Source organism: Ovis aries, chromosome 18, assembly GCF_016772045.2.
Source record: "Ovis aries strain OAR_USU_Benz2616 breed Rambouillet chromosome 18, ARS-UI_Ramb_v3.0, whole genome shotgun sequence".
Lineage (NCBI taxonomy): Eukaryota > Metazoa > Chordata > Mammalia > Artiodactyla > Bovidae > Ovis > Ovis aries.
Genome location: NC_056071.1, coordinates 39,015,685 through 39,028,576, shown reverse-complemented (window position 1 = coordinate 39,028,576; position 12,892 = coordinate 39,015,685). Strand labels below are relative to the sequence as shown.

Genomic DNA, 12,892 nt, shown 5'->3' with positions numbered 1-12,892 from the left:
CGTCTTTTAATTTTATGGCTACAGTCACCATCTGCAGTGATTTTGGAGCCCAAAAAAATAAAGTCTGACACTGTTTCCACTGTTTCCCTATTTCCCATGGAGTGATGGGACTGGATGCCATGATCTTCATTTTCTAAATGTTGAGCTTTAAGCCAACTTTTTCACTCTCCTCTTTCACTTTCATCAAGAGGCTTTTTAGTTCTTCTTCACTTTCTGCCATAAGGGTGGTGTCATCTGCATATCTGAGGTTATTGATATTTCTCCCGGCAATCTTGATTCCAGCTTTCTTCCAGCCCAGCGTTTCTCATGATGTACTTTGCATAGAAGTTAAATAAGCAGGATGACAGTATACAGCCTTGACGTATTCCTTTTCCTATTTGGAACCAGTCTGTTGTTCCATGTCCAGTTCTAACTGTTGCTTCCTGGCCTGCAATACAGATTTCTCAAGAGGCAGGTCAGGTGGTCTGGTATTCCTATCTCTTTCAGAATTGTCCACAGTTTATTGTGATCCACACAGTCAAAGGCTTTGGCATAGTCAATAAAGCAGAAATAGATGTTTTTCTGGAACTCTCTTGTTTTTTCCATGATCCAGCGGATGTTGGCAATTTGATCTCTGGTTCCTCTGCCTTTTCTAAAACCAGCTTGAACATCAGGAAGTTCATGGTTCACGTACTACCCCACAAAGAATATTTATTATTCTATTGCAGATCCATCATTTATATTCAAATATATCTAGAACATGGGCTTCCCTGGTGGCTCAGACAGTAAAGAATCTGCCTATAATGCAGGAGACCTGGGTTCGATCCCTGGGTCAGGAAGATCGCATGGAGAAGGGAATGGCTATTCACTCCAATATTCTTGCCTGGAGAGTTCCATGGACAGAGGAGCCTAATGATCTGCAGTCCATGGGTCACAAAGAGTCAGACATGATGAAGCAACTAACATATAACTAGAACACAGTCTACATCTGAACAAACAGGTACATTTCTTACCCTGATCATAATCTGTGCCACATCAAAGTCTGAAACATCGTCTAAAATTGGTTGGGTATTTTCTGGTCCATAAGCAAGGCAGTTAAATAAGGTCTGAGAAAAGAAACCAGGTGAAGGACCACCATGAACCAAAGAAATGGCAATCATTTTGCCAGCTTCATAGTAAAGGTTCTCCTTCAGAGCTGTAAATATAGATAAAAGATATCAAATACACTTCTTTTATTAATAAATGATAACCATCATATATAAGTAATAAATACATAATAAATCAGAAATTTAAAAAATCCAAGCATTAGACAGCCAAAAAATAACCTAATTCAGACACTATAATAATGTATACTATATAGATTTCAACTAAAATATACAATTTTCAATTCTATAAAATTTTTTTCTGAATACAAAGTAACACCCTGTTGTAGAAAAAAGATGTAAATACAGAAAATCTTTTTATAAAATCACTTATAATCCTACCACTCTGTAATAACCAGTGCATACACTGCGGTATATTTGTGTCTCATGTATATACAAATATATACGTAAATAATTTGACTTCTGTTTTCTTCCACTTTACTGTACTGCAAATTTTTAAAATATTATTTGATATTATTCAGATCTATAGTTAACGAATGCATTAAAAATGATTTACTGATGTGCTACAACGTAAACCATGCACTTATTACTTGTTACCCCAGTTGAGGACATTTTCAACTACATGAGACACAATGTTATAGTCAACATGTGTTACACATTCTTATTTATATATCTTTTGATTATTAGGATAGATTCCTACATATGATATTAGTGGTTCAAAGGATGTGAACAATTTTAAAATTGCTGATATACAAAATAGTACAAATTTACTCTCAACAGTATTCAGTTTAGTTCAGTTTAGTTGCTCAGTCGTGTCCGACTCAACAGTAATGCTACCTTAATTGACAGGTATCATCATAGCTCTCAATATTTTTCAATGTCTCATTTAAAATGTTTTAGCTACTTTCATAAGTCAAAAAGATATCAAGTAAATTTTCCTTTATTTTTTTCTAAAAAGTGTTCAAAGTAATTTATTAATAAGTAACAGCAACAATACCTGAAATGGTAATAAAATTCCCTTAACAATGATCTTATGTACTACACATTAATAGTCACATATTACAGATGAAGCAACTGAGATACAGAGAGGCTAAGCAATTAATCTAAGAATATGAAGCTACTGAAGTAGAAGTGTACAAACTGAATTCAGATTTTGTGACTTCAATTCCATGTACTCTCTCCACTGTAACAAAACTGTTGACCTTTTTTTTTTTTAAAATAAAGGGAGTATAGAATTAAACTGTGTGTACTGTTCAGAGTACTAATGATCCTTGGTAGTTTCTCAATTATTTCAGGCAACGGTGAGGAAATTCTAAAGAAAATATAGAAGGAAGTCAACTGAACGAAATGTCTTCTCGCTCTCTCCAATTCCTATTACAGCAAAAGTGGTTATAAAAGTTCCTAAAAAGAGAATGCTAGAATTAACCAGTGTTTCAAGATGCCTGTTTTAATTACAGTATTTCTCCACCAGAAGACAGAAAAGTATCATATACATAACTCTGAAAAAAAAAAATTCTTGAAAGCAAAAGTATGTTAAAAATCTGTTATACATTGACCCCAAAATTATGTTATACAAATTCTAGGTTGTGAAGAAACATGCAAACTGCAAATTTCAAATATATAAACAAAAAGAGCTCAAAAAATTATTCATTGCATTTGGTCATTCTATTCAAATCAATTTAAATATAAAGTACATTTTTAAGAAATTACACTTAATTGTGGAATCACTGGAAGATACTGCTATAGGATATTCTTAAATAAAAAATATTCACTATAAAAATTATTTTTAGAAGTATCACTTTTCCCCTTCTCTGTGATTTATCATTATTTTATTAACAAAGTGATTATACATTTTGACTACAGGTACTGAGTATCAATTCTAACCTTACACATGCCAAATTCAGTATATACAATAATATAAAGAAAAATAATTACCTTGAGAATTTAAAGACAAGTTCTTTGACAAGGACCCTTCAAACAATGGTGAGTTCTCAAGTTGCTGCATTAAGAGACTTAGGAATTCTTGCTTTGATCCAGGCTGCTCTCTTCCAAAATGATCATTTTCATTAACATACACTATTTCAATTGTATACGAAGGATTAAAGTTTTTATTTCTGAATCCATCTAAGGCACTATTCCAGATATTGGCTTTGTTGATAAATACTTTTTTAGGCTTTTTCTTAACTTGGAATGCTAACTCTATAATTAGAGTCGAGATATCTCTTCTAAATTTGCTGCCTTGCCTATAAAACATGAATTTAGATATAGAGGTAAGTACTCTAAAGTACTTAACATGACACAGTAGTTATACATTCAATAAAAAAATAATAGAGAAAAGATTAAAAGGAAGTTCTTCCCCAGCTCAGTTCAGTCGCTCAGTCGTGTCCGACTCTTTGTGACCCATGAATCGCAGCATGCCAGGCCTCCCTATCCATCACCAACTCCCAGAGTCCACCCAAACCCATGTCCATTGAGTCAGTGATGCCATCCAACTATCTCATTCTCTGTCGTCCCCTTCTCCTTCTGCCCTCAATCTTCCCAGCATTAGGGTCTTTTCAAACTCCCACCCAAAAGCAGGCAATGGTTGCCATGGGAAGCAAACACCAATAACCTTAGTTCTAAATTCTTGATTCCTTCTGCCCAATCTTCTACCAAATTAAAAGCATCTAATGTTATAAATGATTTATAAGAATGGTGACAGATGATTATGCCAAATTTGATCAACCCAGCAGATTCAGGTATAAGAGCCAAGAGTTCAAACTCTTACTTCCTGGCCATATTTGCTTAACTGCACCTTACTTCATGTTCACTAGCTTCTTTAAAAGTAGAGCACACTAATCTCTGCTTATTACATAACAGACCTATAATTTTAAGAGATTACATATTTTAATTAGCATTTATAAACCCTAAATAGTAAACCCTCTAAATAACAAGTATAGTATCTGGAAACTAGTTAGGAATGCAAATTCTTGGGTCCCACAGCAGATAAACAGAATTGGAACCTCTGAGCATGAGGCCGAGCAATGGGTCTTAACAAGACTTGCAGACAATTATATAGACTAACTCAATTGTTCCCTGCCTCAGTTTCTCCATCTGTAATTAGAATTAATGAATTCAAAATAATCCTGTTAGAGGCAATGTCCATGGATCATTTTTCTACATCAAGTTGGGGACTACAGTTTGAAAAGCACTCTTTCAAACTACAGTAAGATCAGCTAATACTCTAAATGTATACAGAGCCATACCCTGTTAAAATTTTCTCAAAATAAGGTTTTATATATATATTTTTCCAATTCCAAATACATACCTCAGCACATCTTTACGCTGGTCTCCAGGTGACTGTCTGGGTAATTTAGGTGAAGACTCCTCCAATAAACAATCATTTATTCCCACATTAGTGTTGGGTAATGCATGTTTTTTGGCTTTCTCGAATTCGCCTACAGATTTAAAACCCAGTGTTAGCATAACAGACGGCTTCCTAGGTGGTGCTAGTGGTAAAGAACACACCTGCCAGTGCAGGTAGATGTAAGAGACGCAGGTTCGACCCTGGAGGAGGGTATGGCAACCCACACCAGTATTCTTGGCCTGGAGAATCCCATGGACAGAGGAGCCCGGCAGGAGCCTGTAGTTCATAGGGTTGCACAGAGTTGGACGCAACTGAAGCGACACAGTACACATGCACACAGTGTAACAGAAATACAGGTGGAAATTTTTTAATATTCATTTAAATGAAAACATCTTCGTTCAAAATTACAGAATATTACCTGCGCTGTAGAGAATACTTCTACATTCCAAACATTCCCAATTTTGTTCCCATGACTGTAGTGAGGAACAGGCTAAATGTGTTCCGCTAGAACCACAACACTGACAGCGCTTTATTTCCCATTTGCTGAGGACATAAAGAGAAGCAGATATTTACATTCAGTATTAACTTAAGCATCAGCACCACCACATGCCTCACTGCCCATCTCACACACACAACCAAAGAAAGGAAAATTATCTGATTTGATACTGTATTACTTTTTCCTAGTGCTTTTTTTCCCTATTTATTACATTTGTAATCTCCCTCTTTGAATAGTCTCTTTTAAAAACTATTTACTTTTATTTATTTATTATTGGCTGCATTGGGTTTTCATTGCTGTGCACAGGTTTTCCCTAGTTGTGGAGAGCGGGGGCTGCTCTTCAGTTGTGGTGCATGTGCTAATCATTGAGGTGGCTTCTCTTGTTGCAGAGCATGGGCTCTAGGGCTCACGGGCTTCAATAGTTGTTACACATGAGCTTAGGAGTTGTGGCACACAGGCTTAGCTGTCCCTACGGCATGTGGGATCTTCCTGGACCAGGGACAGAACCAGTGTCCCCTGCATCGCAAAGTGGATTCTGAACTGTTGGACCACCAAGGAAGTCCAATATTCTCTTTCTAAAAATAGGGAATCTAAATAACACTGTGAACGTGCACATACACCCAAGAATATAAACACTGGAAAGAATATGACTGAGAAGGAAAAAAATTTTCTTTTATACTTGGAGATGATTATGCTCATAGGGAGACTGCTATGTCAATGTGTCTGATAAGGAAGAAGCATTCAGTAAATACACTGTCTTACCTAAAATACTATCTTTCCTATTCAAGGTAAGGAATTATTTCCTATAATAAGCTTGCTCAGATACCTCAGATACTTTGGAGCTCACTAGGATCCAGATTTAGTACCTGACCTCCATTCATATTCTCTCTGATTTGCTCCCTGCCAGCCCCCACTCCCAGTGTTTCCCCTACTGCTTTGTGACCTGTGCCAGTCTGTATCCACATTTTCTGTATGGCTGTGGGTTATGCTGTGCAGACTCCTCTCTGTTTGGTTATGAGTACATCTGTCTATATGGGGATGGATGTACTCCCTGAATGTGTGGACACGTGGGTGATCAGAGAGGTAGGTGCAGAACTTTCCCTCTGCTAGGTGTGGGCAAATCTCTGTGGAAATGGCTGTATAGGGTTGTGTCATCTCTGTCTCCCCTATTCCCCAGATAGTCCTGCCAACGGAGGATGAAGAGAAAGATGACAGCTAACATACGTGCTTATATACCAGGCCCAGTTCTCACCCTTTACATGTAAAGTTTAATCCTCACAATTTTAGAAGGCTGGAAAAAAGTTACCACCTTTTAAAGAAGAGGAAACCAAAGCAGAGGTGTGTAAATCATATGCCCAAACAAACTGACACTGCTAGTCTCACAGTGAGGCTTCCAATCCAGTTTACCTGGCTTCAGACCATGCTCCTAACCACTACACCATGCTGCCTTTCAGTAAAATTACCTTCCGATCTCTAGAACGAGAGGGAGTGAGATTGTAAAGGAAGCATTCAGACAGCAAGAATCTGTGTCCTAGGAGAAAAAGCAAAGTAGCTGCTGGAAAGAGTAGCAAAGGATTAGGTGACCAATGGTATACAAGAAAAATAAATAAATTATAATCAAAATAACAATGGATTTAGAAAATGTCAATATTAATGAACATATTGCTTCTTAGAACTCTAAAGCATGTTACTGTCTACAAAGCACATTTACAAACAGTCTTATCTCTGCCTCAGCACAACTCTTGAGCGGGGTATTTTAGTGCTTACAAATGAATAATCAGGGTCACCAGATCAAGTAACTTAGACAACAATACACATTACTCGACATCTTCAATGAGATCTCAAGCCTTAATGAATCTTTAGTCTAGTGGCAAAGACAGATTTAAATAACATCAACTATATTGTAATAAGCACAATGAAGGGAAAATTGAGCCCAGAATGGGGAATGAGTAGTAGCTTCTTAGGAGAAACCTTCCAAAGCTGCTAAGACTTCAGCAAAGTAAGTAATAACTCACCCAGCAAAATCATTTTCCATAAGAAATAAGGCTCCTAATATTCTGCTCTGCACCTTAAGTTTCAGTTTGTCATGTTAAAATGTATCAAAATTTCCTATATAAATGTCAACAAAATTAATCTGTTACTTTTTCATAAAAATAAAAATACTCTTGATTTCTAGCACTCTATACACAGTGTATGGGTTTCCCTGGTGGCTCAGAGGTAAAGAATCCACCTGCCAATGCAAGAGACATGGGTTTGATCCCTCGGTCAAGAAGATCCCTTGGAGAAGGAAAATGGCAACCCATTCCAATATTCTCGCCGGGGAAATCCCAGACAGAGCCTGGTGAGCTACAGTCCATGGGGTGACAAAGGCTGGACATGACTTAGCCACTAAACAACAACAACACAGTATGTACACGGAAGGCACAAAATGATTGTCAAGATTACAGCCAATGTCCACTGATACACAAAAGAATAATCAGTAAATTTCAAATACTAAGCCTTTTTTTTTACAGTGATCTAAAACAAATACTGATAGATTAATCTAGTTTCTTAACTTCTAGAACAGTGTCATACAACAGAAATATAATGTAAATCATATATATAATGTAAACTTTCCCAGTAATCAGATTTAAAAAGGCAAAAGAAACAAGTGAATTGATTTGAATATTTCTGAAATATAATCATTTTGTCTGATGTAGTCAATTAAAAAAATTATTGACAAGATATTTTAAGGTCTTTTTTTTTTCTTTCTTAAAAAAGCAGAATTGCATCACTCCCAGAATTCATAGTTTGAAGACCTAACACCCAGTACTTCACAATGCGACTGTATTTGGAGATAGGACCTTAAAATAGAAAATTATGGAGACTTCCCTGCTGCTCCAGTGGCTAAGACTCTGCTGCACTCCCAATTCAGGGGGCCCTGGTTGGCCCTCGTCAGGGAACTGAATATCACATGCTACAACTAAGAGTTCGCATGCCACAACTAAATACAGAAGATTACACAGCTAAGACCTGGCACAACCAAAATAAATATATATATTTTTTAAAAAGAGATAAAATGAAGTCATATGGGTAGGGTTTGAATCCAATGACTGGTGTCCTAATAAGAAAAGATTAAGACAGAGGGGGATACAACTAGGAGGAAGCCACGTGCAAGCTAAGGACAGAGGCTTCAAAAGAAGTCAAACCTGCCAATACCTGTACCTTGAACTTCAAGCCTCCAGGATTGTGAGAAGACAAATTTCTGTTGTTTAAGTCACCCAGTTTGCGGTATTTTGTTATGGCAGTCCTAGCAAACTAAGATGCATGTTAAGCGTTCAGTGTGTATTTTATACTTGCAGCACCTCTCAATTTGGAACAGCCACATTTCAAGGGCTCACTGGTCAATTGTGGCTAGTGGCTACCACAGTAGAGCTCTAGGAAACAGAGCTTCATGAAAATATACCACAAAAGTTACAAGTATGCCAGCTGCAATAATTTTTCTGTAAACATATGCAAATAAATATTTAATAAACATACCTCATCTCAGATTAAAACTTCAAACCCCCTAAGAGCAAAATACTTCACTAACTAGGAAACCTACTTTCTCAAGTTGAAGGTTTTAAAAAGGACACTAAGTACAAGTGAACTTTCCCATTTACCTATCAGGCACATTATAGTCTCGCCCTTCTTTGCAACGACATCTTCGGACATCACAATGCTCATAGTGCTGCAGAAGCTCTTGATAAGCATTTTCCTCTAATTCCCAAGATGCATCTCTGTAAAAGAAGCAATATATAAAATGGACTTTGGCCTTAAATATTACATAAAAGGATATCAATCTAAAAATAAACTCGTAACAAACTTAGGAACAAGAATAAAATTTGTTTTTTTAGGATCAATCATTCAATTCAAAATATAAACCCATTAATGTTATCTTATCCTATAGTTCATTAGTCTCAATGAATTTCAAATATTAAATGAAAAATTAAGTAGAAATTTTCTGAAACTTGTATTTCTCTTAATATTTCACTTCCAATTTTTAAAATTTCAAGTTTAGTACCATTATTTCTGGATTTTCTCACCTTTAAATATTAACAAAATTCATTTCATATACTTTAAATTTAAGCCACATCTTGATTCTCATATAATTTATATATAACATTCTGAAGCCTATTATACTTTTGTATAAGTCCATGAATATGGTACACAAGTGAGGTATACAATTATTAAGAGACTATTAACAACTAATGAGACAGTTAAGTCACAGTGCCTGGTCCCAAGAACTGGCAATCTGAGGAGGAGGAGGAAGTGGTAGTGAAGTAGGCTTTAGATTTCCCTTTTTGAAATGGCTGCTTATCTATGAGTACTTTTAATCAATATAAATGACTATTTCCATTTTTATTAAATTCTACATTTAAAACATCTTTTCATCAAAAGGTTAAATGTAACTCACTTTTCAGGAATATGAATTCCCATTCTCAACATCTCTTTCTGAAATATATCACTATTATTGCATATAGTACACCTAAAGAAAAACACTCCTGCATTTACTGCTTGCACCTATAGTGGAAAACAGAAAATACATGGTTAATAATTTAACAGATTATCAGGTAATGAATTATATAGCTAACAGAACATGTGCTACTTTTAACATACTATGAAATTTTATTTATGTTAGTGGTTCATAAACTTTGTTAAACTAAGTTATCGCACTGCTAAAATTTGGAGGTATTTTTCCCAGTGGGAAAAAAATATTAAGCCAACGAATTGACTGTTCTTTACATCTCTCACCCATGTGTTTCTCAACCTTTTGTATCTAATGTCATTTCTGTTCCCCAAAATTGTGTTGTCCATCACTCTCTGTGATGTAAAACAGTAAAAGCTTTGGTTACTTAATCTAGGAAGGATGTTTAAATAAATGATACATATAAAGCATCCTTGATTTTGTTTTTAACTCAATCTCTGTTAGTTTCCTTTCCAAGGGGGAAGAACATAAAACCCATTCTCACTGCCTCAACAAATACAAATACAGAAGCAGCAGGCAGAAGATATTCAAGAGAAAGAGTAGCCAATTCTCAATTTTAAAAACTAGAAGCATACATTTATTTAATAAATATTTAATCCCCACTATATAGGTACCAAACACTATGCCAGTACCAAAAACAAACATAAAATGACTTAGATTCTGTTTCAAGGAATTCTTGTGAGTAGGCCTACAGTATAAAAGTACTTTTAGGAAAGTACATACAGCAAGAGAAAGGAAGAAGTACTGAAGTTTATTTAAGAGCCTGGCAAAAACGTCACAGCAATGGTAAGGTCAAAGCTACGTTTGGAAAAAATAGGGATCTGCCATGAAAATAGGATAAAAGATAACACAAGGAAAGGGAATAGCACTTATTAACTCTCAGGGGCAAAAGGGGTACATGTGATTGGGGAACTTAATGTCAATATCCTTAAAGATTACATGCTGACCATACTGAACTAAGTAATAAAAACACAAAGATAAGTCAAAGTCAGTAGCGTGAAGAGCTGACAGGGAATAAGGCATGCAGGAGCCAACAGGCTCCAGCAAAGGCCTAGTTAATAAAAAAAGAAAAACTGAAGTGAAATCACCAAGGGCTTAAAATACAAGGTGGTAAAAAAGGATACACAAAAAATATTAAGCAGACCTGAAAGACTTGGGCAATGATTTGTGGATGGTGAAGAAAGAAGTGAACAAAGAATCCAGGTGTAGCACACACACAACATGTGAGAGGAAAATAACAAGTTATTAATGAAATCTCTGCTGAACCTAAAGGATCTTTGAGCAGTAGAAATGGAAAGAAAAATAGCAGACATGAAGGATACCAAGACCACAGCAATGATGGAGAAATCCAACATGAACAAGAATAGTGACAATTCTTTCCGTATATAGAATGGAAAACCTCTATCAATTTCTTTGATAGTAATCTATAGTCTCTCCTCACAAAATCCTAATATATACAGTATTTGAAGAAGTCACAAATAAAATTTGCTTTTGTTGTTCAGTCAGTCATGTCTGACTCTTTGCGACCCCATGGACTGTAGCACACCAGGCTTTCCTGTCCTTTACCATCTCTTGGAGTTTGCTCTAACTCATGTCCATTGAGTCAGTGATGCCACCCAACCATCTCATCCTCTGTTGTCCCCTTCTCCTCCTGCCTTCAGTTTTTCCCAGCATCAAGGTCTTTTCCAATAAGATTGCTCTTTGCACCAGGTGGCCAGAGTATTGGAGTTCCAGCTTCAGCATCGGTCCTTCCAGTGAATATTCAGGGTTGATTTCCTTTAGGATTGACTGGTTTAATTTCCTGGCAGTACAAGGCACTCTCGAGTCTTCTCCAGCACCACAGTTTGGTGCTCAGCCTTTTTTATTGTCCAGCTCTCACATCCGTACATGACTACTGGAAAAACCATAGCTTTGACAATATGGACCTTTGTAGGCAAAGTAATGTCTCTGCTTTTTAATATGCTGTCTAGGTTTGTCATGGTTTTTCATCCAAGGAGCAAGTATCTTCTAATTTCATGGCTGTAGTCACCATCTGCAGTGATTCTGGAGCTCAAGAAAATAAAATCTATCTCTCTTTCCATTGTTTCCCCATCTATTTGCCATGAAGTGACTTGACTGGATCCATGATCTTAGTTTTTGGAATGACAAGTTTTAAGCCAGCCTTTTCACTCTCTTCTTTCACTTTCATCAAGAGGCTTTTTAGTTCCTCTTTGCTTTCTGCCCTAAGGGTGGTGTTATTGGAAAACCTCTGTTTCATTATTAACACAAAATGAGGCAAATCAATACTAACATTTCATTTTACTAAATACTAAAAGCCAAACTTTATAAACAGTATAAATTTAAGTGATTCATTTGATAACTGGCATTATCAACAATAATTGCCTATCAATTGATACTTTCACACATGTATATTACATATTTGATGTTATTAATATGGGATCTTTTTAAAATTTTAAACTACCCTCTGAATTGAAGAAACTGCAGATTAATAAACTACCTTCTGAATTGAAGAAACTGTAGATTATTTAATATTGTTTTATGATATTCAATTTACCTGAAAATTCATCATCAGGTTTGACATACAAGGTGGCTCTCAAAGAACTATAATATATTTCAATTCATTAGATAGTAATCAGTTTAATTTCAAATGTTATAATAAAGTGTTTCTCTGTGTGTGTGTGTGTGTGTGCGCGCGCTCAGTTGTATCTGACTCTGCAACACCATGGACTGTAGCCTGCCAGATACCTCTCTACACGGAATTTTAAAGGGAAGAATACTGGAGCAGATTGCCATTTCTTTCTCCAGGGAATCTTCCCAAACCAGGGATCGAACTTGCCTCTCTTGCGTCTCCTGTGCTGGCAGGCAGATTCTTTACCACTGTGCCACCTCAGAAGCACATGACAAAATGTTTACTAAACTAAAAAAAATAGACCTCTTAACATTAAATTATCTTAGCTTACAATTTATTATTTCACATATCTTGGTTTTTCTAACCTTAAGCATATAAATAAACTTGGGAATTAAAGACTGTATTATTTTTTGTGATATACAAACAAATTCCTTGGGTAAAAACAGTATTTTCTAAATTTAAAAATACATTAAAAGGTAGTATCTAAAGTATTTACCAAAACATTACTTGTACGCTTCAACAGAGCAATTTTACATGTAAAATTTTATTCAATAAAGCTATTTTAAAAAGTTACAAGTAGTAAGAGCTAAAACACATGTCTATTCTAATTCAAATCAACAAGCAACATACTTTATATCAGAAAATGTTTACAAACTATCTTACCTGCAAACAGTCTCTATGAAACCAAGCATTCTTACAACAAGGACTTCGTAACACATTGTAAGTTGGAATAGGCTCTATAAATTCCAAGCAAATGGTGCACAGTAAGGAGTCTCTACAATTATTAGGTGTAATTATTTGAACAGGTCGATGTTTCCAACAAAATGACCTA

General features: G+C 35.8%; 1 protein-coding gene across 6 annotated transcripts in view; it reads right to left on the bottom strand.

Annotated features, from left to right (window-relative positions):
• The window catches only part of G2E3 (G2/M-phase specific E3 ubiquitin protein ligase), a 74,956-nt gene that overhangs the window by 19,506 nt on the left and 42,558 nt on the right, over positions 1-12,892 (bottom strand). For all 6 annotated transcript variants that reach the window (XM_042235290.2, XM_042235291.2, XM_012098753.5 and 3 more), the window contains 7 exons: positions 12,724-12,889; positions 9,360-9,466; positions 8,566-8,682; positions 4,847-4,971; positions 4,390-4,519; positions 3,018-3,325; positions 993-1,174 (listed from right to left, as the gene is read on the bottom strand). In XM_042235290.2, the coding sequence (XP_042091224.1) occupies positions 993-1,174; positions 3,018-3,325; positions 4,390-4,519; positions 4,847-4,971; positions 8,566-8,682; positions 9,360-9,466; positions 12,724-12,889 (1,135 nt within the window). The remainder of the gene's footprint in view (positions 1-992; positions 1,175-3,017; positions 3,326-4,389; positions 4,520-4,846; positions 4,972-8,565; positions 8,683-9,359; positions 9,467-12,723; positions 12,890-12,892) is intronic.